Source organism: Hoplias malabaricus, chromosome 6, assembly GCF_029633855.1.
Source record: "Hoplias malabaricus isolate fHopMal1 chromosome 6, fHopMal1.hap1, whole genome shotgun sequence".
In the NCBI taxonomy this organism is placed as follows: Eukaryota; Metazoa; Chordata; class Actinopteri; order Characiformes; family Erythrinidae; genus Hoplias; species Hoplias malabaricus.
In genome coordinates this window covers 43,743,061-43,759,164 of record NC_089805.1, presented here as the reverse complement: position 1 = coordinate 43,759,164, position 16,104 = coordinate 43,743,061, and the positions used below count along the sequence as shown (strand labels likewise).

Here is a 16,104-nt window from a genome sequence, read left to right as displayed (position 1 = left end):
ATTAAACTTGTTGTTTACGTTTGATTGCTTTAAGTTCAGTGGCGTCTTCATTAAAAAGTCAAAACTTTGCAAAAGCTTGTTCTCCGCTACAAGCTGCTCGAGTCGCTCGGCTGGTCTCTGTGTGTAGGTTCTCCTCCATGTGGCAGATTGGATGGTGTGGAATCATGTGACTACAGCGCTGTAGAGCGATTGTAAATGGGACAATAGATGAACACACAGTGTTTACATATTAACAGAATATATAAGAATGAACACAATTAAAATTAAAATCAATAAAACCAATCAGGCCTGGATTACACTGATTACTTCTGAATGTCGATTTCAAACCATTGCCCAGACCTACATTCTAGGAATAATCATTTTGGACTTTTCTACTGCTCCATTATTCATCACGAAATGTCTACACCATATAAATGGCAGCAGTATTGGGATTACAGGACCGCAACAGAAACATTATTGTAACTGGAGGAGTGTATATTGCCATATGGCAGTGGCTGAAGACGAAAACAGTGCTCTCTACTTCAGGAACTGTTATTTAAGTCCAGTGCACCCTGCGGCAGTACACACAGTCACCAAGAGTCATATCAAACAAGCTTAGAGGAAAATGGGATGTCTATTTATTACACTTTCCCCTCACCGCTGATAAATACCAGAGATGTTTCAACGAGCAACACAACCACAGCTTTTATACTGCGTTCACCATCAAACCAGACAGAGACTGGGGTGTTCTGGCAGCTCTCCTCCTGCAGTAGTGTCTTGTTCCCTCTGTCCCAGAGTGTGACGTGATTAACCTACAGCCCTCTTTCTCAAACCCGGTCACGGAAAGTACAGCAGTGGACGTTTCCGCAGTTCTTGGCTCTGAGTAACTCAGATAGTATTGTATGAGTAGGCATTTTGAAACTGCGCCAAACAATGATTGATAATTTAATTCCTTCATTTATGTGTTCGCTCATTTTCATCCTGTTCATGGTTGTGGTGGGTGTCAGACCTGAAATAACTGAGCACAAGCCAGGAAAACACACACTAGTCAATCCCAGGCAACACACACACACCTTTAGAGAGTCAAACACAGCCAATTCGCCTCGACTGTGAGAGAAAAGTAGACCACCCAGAGGACACCCACACAGACACAGAGAGAACACTCCGCACTCCTCACTGACAGTGACCCGAGGTGGCGTTCAAACCGTGAACCCCTTGACCTTGGAGGTGCGTGATGGAGAGACCACCAGCTGCTCCCCCGCGCCGTTCAAAACAGATACTTACTGATAACAAACTTACATCCATGACTACTTTCATTTGCATAATGTAATAGTGCCACTGGTGTATTAACTCACTAACTGCAGGCGAAGGCAAACGCAAGGTAAGGAGTATTGCCCAAGGATTCACATCGGTGTCGTGTGGTGTTCCTGCTTGAGCTGTCATCTGTCCATCAACTACTATTTCAGACTTCTGGTTCCTATTAGAACCAGTGGGGACAACTCTCATACGTCACATTTCACATCAAACCACACCTATGGCGCTTTCCCACTGCACGGTACCTACTCTATTCAACTCTGTCTGTTTAGTCCCTGGTTCGTTTTCCACTCGCACAGCTCCCACCGCTCTGAAACGCAGCTGGTGACATGTCAAAACCCCATCTCTAAAGATAACCGCAGGCTTGGGAAAGCACAGCTATTCTGCATTCTTTATGATAGTTAAGTCTCTCTGGCAGAGAACTGTAGCACAGATACATCTTTTACATCTTAGTTACTGGATGTAAACCAGTTGGGTATCTGTGACACTCCACATTTGGTCAATCTGGGTTAACAGGTTGGGACAGATGACTTAACTAATCTAGCTCGTGGTGAACCTGCTACAGGTGAAGCCCTGAAATAGCAGAAGCAGCGATTAAGCAGGTGTTGGCACAGTTTTGATCTCTATCTGATTCTATCGATCATCAAAAACGAAACCGAATCAGCCCTGTTTACGTCAGGAGGTTTCATCATCAGCCTCAGACAGAGACTGTCACGTATTTCTGCTGGGTCTCTGTAAAGGGAGGTCGGAAAGGCTTTGCAGGCTGAATGTTTCATTTTAGAGAAAACAGAGCTCCTGACAGTGGTGCTGAATGGAACCAGGCGTCTCCATGTTTCCAACATCTTGTGCTATTTCCTTTTCAAAACCACACAGTAAAAGCCACTTGACTAAACACTTATATAAAGATTAATGAAGAGGGAAATACTGGAAAATCACGCAAAATCTGTTTTTTCAGGGGGACTATTTTGCCTCATAACACCCAGCAAGTCTCTCTCCACCACAGATGGATTTTTAACAAAGTTCAACCTTCTCAAAACTTTTGTGAACCAAAATCCTGCCATTGTTTATATCTGAGGAGAGTTTACAGACATTAAACCCTTCACAAGTTCCCAACTCTTTTTACTACATTTCCTTTCTTTTTCAGAGTTGTGACATGTCCAGCACTGAAAGGAAACTATATTATACTTTATTTAATTTAAATAACATTCACGGTTAGAAAAATTCTAACGTATAAACGCATTATCTTAAAAAAACAGGTATTTTATTGCGTAGAGCGAGTAAAAAAAAAAAAGAATGGTCCGTTCCACCTTAAGTGGCACAGCAGAAGGCACCGTTAACTGCTGCATTTAAGGTGGAACGAAAAATGGAATTTAAAAGCAAGGCGAATAGGAAGCCAACTTCAGCCTCGTCGTTACCACAAACGAACAAATGTTCAACGGCAGCGAATACGGCTCAGCTCAATCTCAACTTTGGCTAAATCTATACAAATTAACTCAGAAAATACGCTTCAATTCAAAGTCACCTATTTAACGTTTCGTTAACCAGCGTTGATATGGCTTTGATACGGGAGAAAAACACACCCGCACAGGAAACCCTCCTCTTTTCTCACTTTTAAGCCACGTATTACGTTTTAAAACGTATACAGTCGATGAATAAGACACTTGACATCTTATTTGTGTCATAATAAATGCTATAAAACGTCTCTTTCCTGTATTTTAACGAGTTGTAATGTGCAAAACTCACCCATTCTGCCTCCGTGTCCGAGCTCTCGGTTCCTACACCTCCTCACGACGCCGCTACGCTACGAATTGACCGTAACGTCTAACGTCCTTAAACTAAACGTGAGCGAGGGGCGGCTTTCGTGAATAGCGCCAGCGCTGTTACTCAGTCACAAAGCCACACGAATATGATTTTATTGTTTTTACTTTTTTTGCCTTTAAAAGTGAAAAGAGTCTACATTTTCAAAATAATGACATTTGGAAGCTATAAATAAATCAAAAGTAGTGAATTATTGCCTTAAAAGGACATGTATGTTGGAATAGTTATGTATTTGTACCTCATCAGGCCGCACTGGTATCAGTGGATCAGACACAGCAGTGGTGCTAGAGTTATAAAGCCCTCAGTGTCACTGCTGGACTAGAGGACTCTACATCTACAAGGTGGACCAACGAGGGAGGAGTGTCTCACAGAGTGGACAGAGAGTGGACACAGGGTTTAAAAACTCCAGCAGCACTGCTGTGTCTGATCCACTCTACACCAGCACAACACACACTAACACACCACCACCACGTCAGTGTCACTGCAGCGCTGAGGATGATCCACCACCACATCACACCTGCTCTGTGGGCGTCCTGTGGTGGTCCTGAACATTGAAGAACAGGGTGAAAGTGGGGTCACAAAGTATGCAGAGCAACGGATGGACTACAGTCTTTAATAGTAGAACTACAAAGTGCCCCTGCATGGTCAGTGGAGCTGAGAGAATGCACAGTGAGTGTAGAAACAAGGGGAAAGTTTTAATGTTATGGGTAATCGGTGTATGATCTGTCATAGTCCGTTGCAGCACACGCTGTGTAAATATTTGTATGTACCAGTGCTGCCATCTGCTGTTAAAACTACAATATTGCATTTCAATTCCCCTGATAATCCCTGGCCATTTACTGGCTTAGCCTCTAAGACCCACAAAGAAAAGACTTTAGATGTAAACAGTTCCAGTGAAAAGAGAGGACTGAATTATGGCAGAAATGAGAGGGACTAAGGAAGGGAGACAGATTTTAACCAGAACTGCGGGGAGCGGGTCCAGCTGACAGGTTGATGGATTGGACTTACGGATGATAGCTGAAAGATATAAAAGAAGCCTGTAACAACAAAATGGAGAAACTTGTCTAATGCGTTTCCCCACCTCATGCAGAAGCACCCTGTTTTCATTTAAATATCTGTTTATATTTATTCTATAATAAATGTTTAACATATACTTTGTTGCAGTAGTATGTTCTTGACATTAATAAAAAAATAAATAAAACCAGTGTTTTTTCATATCGCCATTAATATTGCCAAATTCCCTGAAATATCGTGATATTATTTTAGGGTCGTATTGCCCACCCCTCCCACCGTGACTAGCTCATTTAAGGTACGTTATTTATCTGAGATTACTGTTGTTTGTGTGTAACTTTTGCTCTCGATGTCTTGGCAGTGCTTTATACGCTTTAAAATGTATTTAAATTAAGAGAAGAGCTTGTTTCTAGCAGGGCTAGGTACTTCTTTACTGCACCTTCATAACGGTTTGGTAACTGAGGCGAAGTCGCGCTCTGTTTATGGGCGCGTTCCAAATTCGCCCTTGTTCCCTACGTAGTGCACCACAGCCGCCTTTCAGGGCAGAGTTCCACTCTAGTGCACAACCAGTGAGACAGTGCAGTAGGAAGTCCTTGTAGACGCGCCCTCCGGGTGGAATAAAGTTGAGGGAACACCGTAATGGATCCGTTAAAGATGTTAGGAAAGCGTTGTTTGCGAGCTTTAAGGGAGTTTAGGGGAATCCCTCAGCCGTTATTTGTTGTGTAAGACCCCCCTGAGCAGCTCGGCGCTGAAAGTTTGGAGGGGGCAGCTGAGTTTACGCGGTATTTTTGTCAGTTTACAAAGATGTATATATGAGTTTACGTTAATTTAAGGTGGACATGGAGTGTCCCTGCTTGGGCAGATATTCTTGGCTAGACTTTGTCTTCGCTGTAGTCGGGGTTTGTACGTTTTTGTTCGACGTGGGCTCGGACGTGTGGGTCGCCCGGGAGTTTTATATACACGGAGAACTGTTCTGGTTCTCGGCTCTGCTCGGGTTCATGCTCTTCTCCTCGGTTATTGTCCAGATGTTCAGCTGGTCCTGGATTAAACACGACAGCCAGCTGAAGGACTACGACTCCCAGACGGAAGGCCGGAGAGTCCTTCTGTGTGGCGACCCGAAAAGAGCCACACTCACCGCCTTCCTTCATGTATTTCAGCTTGGCTTCTTCCTCAGGTAACCGCACAGATCAGCCATAACATTAAAGACACATCTTTGCTTCTACACTCACTGTCCATTAACACGTGAAGTCCATCTGGTGCTCTGTAAACGTGCTTTGCTTCAATGCCCATGACCACCGCAGGACCCCCATGGAGTATGGATCAGACAAAGCAGTTGCTGCTGGAGTTTTTAAACACAGTGTCCACTCTGTTAGACACTCCTAGCTCGTTTGTCCACCTTGTAGATGTAAAGTCAGAGACAGTAGCTCAGTAGACAGTTGCTGCACAGTGTGTGTTGGTCAACCTCCAGACCGTCAGGTTGCGGATGGCTGGATATTTGTGTGTGATGGACTATTCCCATGTGTTGGACATTACTGCAGCTTCCACTGTTTTCGAGAGGATGGTTTTGGCTTATCCTCACCTCCACATATAAGTGTGAATGTTTGATGTTACTGTGCTGATAAATAAAGTGGTGTAGAGTGTTTATAGTGTCTCTACAGCAGGAGAGTGTTGGGCAGTGTTCCTATGTGTTTGAGATTAAACCTCGTATCCCTTGGATCTTGTTCCACAGACACATCTCAGCGATCTGGCTGGGTTTCTGCGTGTGGTGGAGAGGAGACGGAGGCTCGGAGTACGCCGTGTATCTGACCCACGATCTCAGCCTGCTGAGACTCATCGAAACTTTCTGTGAGAGCGCTCCTCAGCTCTCCCTCATGATCTACATCATGCTCCACACCAACCACGCCAGGACCATCCAGTGTGAGTAAAACCCCGCCGGCCCCCAGTCTCTCAGAGTTCCTCACTGCCGTTCCTCAGCTGGGAATACATCCAATAAAATGTGGTTATTAAGGCCCAACATGCAATACACTTTGACACACACACACACACCAAAAATAGCATGTTCCTTATCAACTCTACACATACACACACTCCAACTGTTGCATAATACACAGGAACTATACATACACCACTGGGTGCAAGGCAGGAACACACCCTGGAGGGGGCACACGCACACCAACAATAGCATATTACACAGAGAATCTATACGCAGGCCAAGGGTCGTAATGAGACGATCTGTACGTCACGTCAGAAGCGGAGCAGAATCGGAACGGCTCGTTTCAGCCCATGATTCCGACTAAGGCCGAGTGTGTGGTCTTGTTTCACAGTGTGTGGGCTGGTGGGATCCTAATCCTCTTATGAATAGAGATTTCTATAACAGAGCATGGTTCTGAATCGTCAGTGAGACTGTAATTGCAGCTCGTTTGGTCAGACTGTTTGGGGTGAGGCACGTTGACCTCAAATTCCAAACCTGACCTTAAAAATGCTGTTCAGACAGTGGTGCAGCAGCTGCATTCAGGTGCCTCCATTTCCCACCTTAAGGGTTGGCCTTCGTCTCATTCTTTAGCGTCCTAGAAATTGAGGGACTTTCTGGGACCGTTGGGAACAACAGTGTTATTAAACAGAACCCAGCGGCTGCTCGGTGATCGTGAGGAGGATGTGGTGAATCTTTCTGTAGGGTAGAAGTGTATGTAAATATTGTAGAAGCTGTAGGCCATTGTCAAATGTTGCTCATATGAGGAACATGGACTGAGGAACTGGAGGAGTTGAGGACATTCAATTGTGGGCAAGGTTTTGTAAAAAAATGTTACACAAACATGCCCTTGTCGTCTGAACAAAAGATACTTTTGGTGATAAACAAAAAGACAAAAATGCAGGTTCCGTTTTCTGATGGCATTGATTTAACTACAACTTACCTGTGGACAATTACACACACACGCACACACACACACACACACACACACACTTTTCACACAGTCTAAATATATTAGTTACTAAAGCCTCTTTCACATATGAACGTTAACCCTGATATTTTCTGGGCTTTAACTGGAGGAGCTGTGTGTGTGTGTGTGAACAGAAACACCTGTAACATCTGTGTCCTGGACCTCACACTAACCTTATCCCTCTAGTGCCCTTGTACACACTAGGGATACACAGAAATGAACATTTTTGACAGAAACCAAAACAAATGAAATATTAGATATACATTTGTTCATTCATTGTCTGTAACCCTTATCAAATCAAATCAAATCAAATCAAATTTATTTATATAGCGCTTTTCACAACTGATGTTGTCACAAAGCAGCTTCACAGAATTCCAGTAAGACAAGATTTGACATGAAATGTAAAGACAAATGTAAAACCCTCAAGTGAGCAAGCCAGGGGCGACAGTGGCAAGGAAAAACTCCCCCAGCTGAGGAAGAAACCTTGGGAGGAACCAAGGCTCACAAGGGGTGACCCATCCTCCTCTGGTCAATCTACTGGTGATGATAGTTAGTAGTCCATGAGAACTTCAGTGTAGGGACAGCTTCAAGGCACTTGGTGGTTGCTGGAGCGTGGGCAGCTGGTCTGAAGCGTGGAGGAGGATCTCGACAGTCATCCATCAGTGTCCAGACAGACAGGTGGGCAGTCGTTTACTCGGAAAGATGTAAAGGGATGGAATTAGTTTTGAACTGTTTTGTGTTTGTAAAGTAGAAAATATAAAAATTTCCAGAGTGTGGCTAATGACTCCGGCAGATCTGACTATGACAGCATTAACTAAAAGGAGAGAACCAGGAGGACACACAGACACGGGAGCATCCTGAAACACTGGCATCCCTCCGCTCCACCGTCAACAAACCTGAGTGATCGCGAGAAGCGGCGGGACGACAGCACCAGCGTCTCAGTTTACTATAATTCCCTGTGTCCATGCACCCCCCGGATCTGCCGCCTTTATCTATGGGGGAGCATTAGCTACCAAATGATAAACTAAACAAATGAGTTTTTAGCCTACATTTGAAGATTGCGACTGTGTCTGAGTCCCGAACATTTTTTGGAAGATCATTCCAGAGTTGGGGGGCTTTATAAGAAAAGGCTCTTCCCCCAGCTGAGGCCTTCTGAATTCTGGGAACATTTAAAAATCCAGTATTCTGTGATCTGAGTGAACGTGGAGGCTCATAATAGGAAATTGTATCTTGAAGATATTCAGGAGCAAGCCCATGTAGAGCTTTATATGTTAATAACAAAATTTTGTAGTCAATGCGGAATTTAACAGGCAGCCAATGAAGTGATGATAAAACTGGGCTGATATGTTCAAATTTTCTAGTTTTAGTGAGGACCCTAGCTGCAGCATTTTGAACTAGTTGAAGTTTTCTTAAATTGCTGCTGGTGCATCCTGACAGTAGTGCGTTACAGTAGTCAAGCCTTGAAGTAATAAAGGCATGTACTAATGTTTCTGCGTCCTGGAGGGATAAGGCATTTCTAATCTTAGCAATATTGCGAAGATGTAAAAAAGCTGTCCTAGTGATACTACCTATGTGTTGATCAAATGATAAATCCGGGTCAATTATGACACCAAGATTTTTTGCTGCTGAACCAGGTTTAACTGGAAAGTCAGCGAGATTTAAAATTAAATCTGATAATTTATTTCTTGTCACTTTTGGACCCAAAAGCAGGACCTCTGTTTTGTTGCTGTTTAGAAGGAGGAAGTTACGCAACATCCAGCCTTTCACGTCTTTTACACAGTCCTCTATTTTCTTTAATCTGTGTTTGTCATCTGGCTTGGCTGAAATATACAATTGTGTGTCGTCTGCGTAACAGTGAAAGTTAATGTCATGGTTTCTTATAACTGTGCCTAGCGGTAACATGTATAATGTAAATAATAATGGTCCTAAAATAGAGCCTTGTGGAATTCCAAATCTTACTTTAGAATAATTTGAAGTTAGATTGTTTACTTTTACGAATTGATAACGTTCCGTTAAGTAAGATTTGAACCATAATAGGGCTGTCCCTGTGATTCCAACCATGTTTTCTAACCTTTCTATGAGAATATTGTGGTCTATTGTATCGAAGGCTGCGCTTAGGTCAAGAAGCACCAACAGGGATACGTGGCCTTGATCAGAGGCAAGAAGAAGATCATTTGTTATCTTGACTAGAGCTGTCTCTGTACTATGATGTTGCCTGAATCCAGATTGGAATTTTTCATATATATGATTCTTATGTAGATATGAACTAAGTTGTTGGGCCACAGCTCTTTCTAAGATCTTAGACAGAAATAACTGCTAGTTTAAAAGCTTTGGGTACATGGCCCAGACTAAGCGATGAGTTTACTATAGTTAAAAGAGGATCAATAATAGCTGGTAGTACTTCTTTGAGCAACTTTGTGGGAATTGCGTCAAGTGTGCAAGTTGTACAGTTTGCGGAGGTGATAATCTTCTCTAGTTCTAATTGTGGGAGTGGGTAAAAGGTTTCAAGTCTTTCTTTTACAGTTATATTATGTTTTATTTCATTCACATCGGGTGGCAGCCAGGATGGATTTGATCCTGTGGCTAGAGTTTGTTGTCTAATATTCTCAATTTTATTATTAAAAAAGTCCATAAAATCTTTACTGGTGAGAGTTGCTGGAATTAGTTGTTCAGAACCTGCTTGATTTTTTGTAATTCTAGAAAACACACTAAACAGTGCTCTCGGATTATTTTTATTATTGGAGATCAGCGAGGCCAGATATGCTGAGCGAGCTTTAGTGAGGGCATTTCTATATTCTATAAGGCTGTCCTTCCAGGCAGAATGAAACACTTCAAGCTTGGTTGATCGCCATTTCCGCTCTAGTTTTCGTAATGTTTGTTTTAAAGTACGGGTCTTATCGTTATACCATGGTGCGAGCTTTTTCTGTCTTATACTTTTATGTTTAAGTGGTGCTACCTTTTCTAAAGTAGATCGACAGGTATTTTCTAGGTAATCAGTTAGTACATCTAGGTCCATTGGGTCTGATGGAGTTGGAACTGGGGTCGATAGTTCTGGTAGGTTTTCTATAAATTGTAGGGCGGTAGATGGTTTTATTATACGCCTTGTAGAATAGCGAGGGTTCTTACATATATTATGGATAAAACGTAGCTCATATGAAATTAAGTAATGATCGGAGATTGCTGAGGATTGCGGTAAGATATTAATTTTGTCAATGTTAAGACCTAGTGTCAGAACTAAGTCTAAAGTGTGGCTGCAGTAGTGTGTAGGCCCTGTTACATTTTGAGTAATACCAATAGAGTCTAAGATTGAGGTAAATGCCTTTTTTAGTGGGTCACTTTCCTTCTCAAAATGGATATTGAAATCTCCTACAATTATAACTTTATGATTGCACACCGCTAGGTTTGTAGCAAAATCGCTGAATTCTTTCAGAAATTCTAAGTAAGGCCCTGGTGGTCTGTAAATGTTGCATAATAAAAATGCGTCCTTTTTTGTGACCGGATTTGTAATAATAGTGGAGAGAACCTCAAAAGAAGAGAAGGTGTCACATTGTTTAAGACTAATTTCTAGGGTATTTTGGTAAATTACACATACTCCACCTCCTTTGCCCGATATTCTTGGGCTATGTGCATAATTATAGCCTAGGGGGGTGGCTTCATTTAGTGCTAAATATTCATTTGGTTTAACCCACGTTTCCGTGAGACAGAAAACATTGAATTTATGATCACTTATAATATCATTTACGATGAGTGCTTTTGAGTTTAGTGATCTTATGTTGAGTAACCCAAATTTTAGTTCTGAGGTGTTGCTGCTAGGTGTTGTGTATGATTTAATATTGATTAGGTTGCTGAAACAGGCTGATTTTGTTTTTCTACTTTTACATTTAGTTCGGGGGAAAGACACAGTCTCAATACAGTTGAACCTGGGTGACGTCTCAAGACAGTTCGCAGACGGTCGGTTTAGCCTGTCTGTCTGCGGCCTGGTCCCGGCTCTGGATTGTCAGCAGCTATCTACACTACTCTGCTGACTAACTAAAAGACTATGTGCTATACTGCAAGAAAGTAAGGCAGCACCCTCCCGCGTGGGGTGGATACCATCCCTACCTATAAGACCAGGCTTGCCCTCAAAACGTAACCAATTGTCTATAAAGCCCACTTGATTTTCGGAACACCACTTGGACATCCAGCAGTTTAACGCCCAAAGTCTGCTGTAAGCTTCGTCGCCACGCCGCATTGGTATGGGGCCAGAGCAGATTACGGCATCGGACATCGTCTGGGCCAGTTTAATCACCTCTGTAATATTACCCTTAGTTACCTCAGACTGCCGCAGACGAATATCATTGGCCCCTACATGAATGACTACCCTCGAATATCTCCTATTAGCTAACAGTCTAAGGTTGCCACTAATATCCGGCGCTCTGGCTCCCGATAAACAGCTAACTGTTACTGCCGGCGCCCCTAAAGGAGTAGCTAATTTCACGTGCCGAACAATAGAGTCTCCTATAACCAGAGCACTCTTAACAGGCTCCTCAGCGGGTGCTTCGCTGAGTGGGGCAAACCTGTTTGACACGCGAATCGGAGGAGCGTGGTGTCCCGGTGGGCTAGCTTTGGCCTCAGCGTTAGCATCAGCCTTCGCTTTCCGGCTATGACGCCGAGACGTCACCCATTCACCCCGCTGTGAGGGCTCTAACGCCGGAGTCGTGGGGGTGCTAACTCTCCCTAAGGCACCCGGAGTTGCTAACACTGAATCTCGCTGTTTATCCCTCAACAATAATAAGCTCCGGATGCGCACTTCTAGCTGGTCCACTTTATCCACCAGAGAGCTAACTAGCTGACACTTACTACAAATACAACCACTATATTTATCGCTAGAGGTGGAAAAGGGCGTTAAACTAAACATGCCACACTCTGAGCAGGCAAAACAGCCAGTAGTAGCCATGGAATTGCAGGTACTTACCGCTTTTAGTGAATTTTAGTAACTTACACCAAGAACGTTACTCCAGGGTCCGGTGGCAGTTTTAGTGCCTCTGTAATGAATATTCCTGCGGAGACAATCTAAAAGATAGATCTATGGATGGTTAGTAGGTTATAAAAACAGATATAAATATAGAAATAACAATGGAAACGAGTAAACAGGAAAACCCGAGCGATCAAAACAGCTTCCAAACGGGTACAGAAACAGCCAAACGGGTTCAGGGTCCCGGTGGGTCCGGAGCCTACCCGGAATCACTGGGCACAAGGTGGGAACACACCCTGGAGGGGGCGCCACCCTGGTTTCCAAGTATTTAGTGCATCTCTAGTACAAAGTGTGGGCAAAGTCATAGTAAGTGCATTTGTGAACAGAGCTGCTAATGTCCCAGAGTATCTCCTTCATGAGCTTTACAAGTGCTGCCCCACACATGAAGCAGAACATTTACAGCTATGAGAACGCACCTAACAAAAATCTCCTGCTGTGCTGTACATGTGTGAAAGGAACGTTCTGGGATTCATCTGGACTTGATACTCTGGAGTTTCCCCATCGTTCGTATGTGAAACGGGCTTAACATAAACAAGGCTGTAGCACTACATACGTATCTGTGAAGTACCTTGTGTGCTATGGGTATTAATTATAGCTAATCTTATAGTACATTGTTGTTACTGAACCGCTCTTTGTGTGCAGTGTTAGTGTTTAATGCTGAAATGAAAACCGAGAGGCTTTGTGTGAACCCTGAGTGTAAAATGATACTGTAGTTATTCGTGAGAGTGTATTTTGAAGCTGTCATTTACATTTGCAGCATTTGGCAGGTGTTCTTACTCAGAGGGTGTTACAGTGAGGTAACCATTTACAACCATTTAAACCCTTCTCTGGTCATCGGAGTTTAAGATGTAGAAGTTAAAGTGCAATCTAAAGCCACCACAGTGGATTAGATGTGATATTTGTGTTTGTTCGTCTCCTCCGCCCAGCCCTTTGACTCTCCAGCTCTCCTGGAAAGCCCCACATCGCAAATGGACAAGGCTGGTTCCTTAGGCATGTGATGGGAAAACCCTGGAAGTTTGATAGCCCTTTTCCACCACCGTGTAAACCAGTCCAGTTCCCATTCGCACACCTTATTCGGAATTAGTTCCACCCCTTTTTTAAAGAGACATGCAAGTTAATTCCTGGCTGTAGCCAAACTCAAGAACTCCAAAAGAACACAGACACTAAAATAAACCATTGTGGCAAAGTAGAGCTGGACCAGGCATTTGCAGTGTGTTGTATTGTCTTAGATAGTGTGCTGGGTAAAAGACCAGAGCACCAGCTGGATCTCTGTATGTATTTGAAATGGAAACTGGAAATGACCCATTGATTTTATAATTGAAAATAAAACTGGGAAATAAAAACAGAAAAATGCTCCATCTGTGTGTGTTCTGTGGCTGCAGGCTTCATTTCCAAGTGTGTATCATATCTCACTCTGATCTGGACTCACTGTAAAAAGTGGATAAACCATGACTCAAAGCACAAATTCTCAGCCATGGCACTGACCACATATTATGCATCTTCTAGCATACAAACAACACTATGGCCACACAAACCAATTTAAAGCAACATTAGGTAGTATTTTTACTTTAAAATTACAGATTCAAAATGACTATGACGCTCCACTGAGCTGCAATTGGCAGAATAAAGCCTCTGTTGTTGCCACTCTGGGCTCGTCACTGCAGAAACTGCACTGTGTAACATTTGGAGGCGGGTAGGAAATGTGCTGTGAGAGATCATTAGAATAGAATACGATGTCTTTGTTTTATCTCTTTGCAGATGTGAGTGCGATGGCCTCCACGACGTCAATCGCGTGGATGGTGGTGGATTACCATCGCTCTCTTCGCTCCTTCCTGCCGAACGCGAACCAGCAGGCGTGGCCCTCGTCTATGGTTTATTTCCTCTGGAACCTGCTCCTCATCGCGCCCCGAGTGCTCACTGTGGCTCTCTTCACCTCCGTCCTGCCCCAGTACATTGCTGCTCACTACCTGTGCCTCTGGCTCGTGTTCGTCCTGTGGGCCTGGTTGCAGGGCACTGACTTTATGGAAGGTCCTGTCGGGGAGTGGCTCTACAGGGCCACCATAGGTTCCATATGGTACTTCAGCTGGTTTAATGTGGCAGAAGGTAAGACCAGATGGAGGAGTGTTATTTATCACTCCTTTATTATCACAGACAGTGGGATCTTGCTCTTCACCTGGTGGTGGCTCAGGGACCCAGAGAGCACCAAGTCCTACTACTTCTTTTTCCTCCTCTTCATTCCCCTCTCGTACCTCCTGGGGCTCCTGGTCAAAGCTCTTTATTATTGCTGCTTCCATCCCAAGCATTTGAAGTTGGAGGGCCTTGGGAAAAGTGGAGAGGATGAGATGGATGCAGGAGTGGCTCAAACTGCTTCACTACAAACTGATTCCGCTCAGCCCAAGGTCGTGAGCCACAGGCCCCAGGTCGTGAACAACAGGATGGCCAAACATGTCAACAACTTTTACAGCACAACGGTGTACCCCGTGGCCAAAACAGAGAAACAAGACAAAAATCATGATGGTTTAAACACGAGGTGTTGGTTTTCATAATTTCTGCCAAACTGTTATCCACATCAGTCCAGGTGGGGTTTATACTGTAACAGAAAAAGGAGCTGGTTCCAGAAATGTAGCAAATCAGAATGATATCTGTCCAAATTGACTCCATCTGGGAAGAGAAAGAGGATTCAGGTAAAGTCTCCTTCAGTCAAATGAGAAATTGTAGCACACAACAAAAAAGAGGGGAACATAAACCCAAAATATGTGTTTTTGTGTTGTGTTTAATATTTTGAGTGATATTTACTTTGTACAGCAGGTTTAGGTAAAAGGAGACAGCTGTTCGTATATGAGAAGCATTGTGGCACAACAGTCCCTGTCTGTGAGGAGTGTGGTGTGTTCTCTCTGTGTCTGCGTGGGTTTCCTCTGAGTGACTGTCTGTGAGGAGTGTGGTGTGTTCTCTCTGTGTCTGCGTGGGTTTCCTCTGGGTGACTGTCTGTGAGGAGTGTGGTGTGTTCTCCCTGTGTCTGCGTGTGTTTCCTCCGGGTGACTGTCTGTGAGGAGTGTGGTGTGTTCTCCCTGTGTCTGCGTGGGTTTCCTCCGGGTGACTGTCTGTGAGGAGTGTGGTGTGTTCTCCCTGTGTCTACGTGGGTTTCCTCCGGGTGACTGTCTGTGAGGAGTGTGGTGTGTTCTCTCTGTGTCTGCATGGGTTTCCTCTGAGTGACTGTCTGTGAGGAGTGTGGTGTGTTCTCTCTGTGCCTGCGTGGGTTTCCTCCGGGTGACTGTCTGTGAGGAGTGTGGTGTGTTCTCCCTGTGTCTACGTGGGTTTCCTCCGGGTGACTGTCTGTGAGGAGTGTGGTGTGTTCTCTCTGTGTCTGCGTGGGTTTCCTCTGAGTGACTGTCTGTGAGGAGTGTGGTGTGTTCTCTCTGTGTCTGCGTGGGTTTCCTCCGGGTGACTGTCTGTGAGGAGTGTGGTGTGTTCTCCCTGTGTCTGCGTGTGTTTCCTCCGGGTGACTGTCTGTGAGGAGTGTGGTGTGTTCTCCCTGTGTCTGCGTGGGTTTCCTCCGGGTGACTGTCTGTGAGGAGTGTGGTGTGTTCTCTCTGTGCCTGTGTGGATTTCCTCCGGGTGACTGTCTGTGAGGAGTGTGGTGTGTTCTCCCTGTGTCTGCGTGGGTTTCCTCCGGGTGACTGTCTGTGAGGAGTGTGGTGTGTTCTCCCTGTGTCTCCAGATGCTCAGGATTTCTCCCACAGTCCAAAAACACATTATGTCCAAATGATCAAAGCACCACCGGTTTTGTGCTACAGATTCTCATCAAGTTGAAGGGGATTTTACCCAAATTCTATTTGTACTGTTTCACAACAGTCATTACAGAAGAGCATGTTTGTTGTCAACCTGATGGTGTCATTAAGTCCAAGTCTAGGATTAATCATTATCAGGAAAACTGACCGAGTTGGAACCGTAGTTTTTCGTGGCCTAGTCTTGTATTTTGTGGCACAAGCCCAGGGCACAGCATTTGAGAGGTTGTTCTCAACTGCTTTT

The 16,104-nt window shown here is 44.2% G+C and overlaps 1 protein-coding gene across 1 annotated transcript; it reads left to right on the top strand.

Moving 5' to 3' along the window:
* Positions 1 to 4,746: 4,746 nt before the first annotated feature.
* xkr8.3 (XK related 8, tandem duplicate 3) lies at positions 4,747 to 15,138 on the top strand. Its single transcript, XM_066675794.1, has 3 exons — positions 4,747 to 5,296; positions 5,852 to 6,039; positions 13,834 to 15,138. The coding sequence occupies exons 1-3, from the start codon at positions 4,962 to 4,964 to the stop codon at positions 14,619 to 14,621; spliced, it is 1,311 nt and encodes a 436-aa protein (XP_066531891.1). The 5' UTR covers positions 4,747 to 4,961; the 3' UTR covers positions 14,622 to 15,138.
* The last annotated feature ends 966 nt before the right edge of the window (positions 15,139 to 16,104 follow it).

Bases quoted from the DNA above. Each gene is read 5' to 3' on its own strand.
- xkr8.3 (XM_066675794.1), top strand. From the start codon at position 4,962: ATGGAGTGTCCCTGCTTGGGCAGATATTCTTGGCTAGACTTTGTCTTC. The intron at 5,297-5,851 runs GTAACCGCACAG...CTTGTTCCACAG, and splicing joins CAGCTTGGCTTCTTCCTCAG to ACACATCTCAGCGATCTGGC. The intron at 6,040-13,833 runs GTGAGTAAAACC...ATCTCTTTGCAG, and splicing joins CCACGCCAGGACCATCCAGT to ATGTGAGTGCGATGGCCTCC.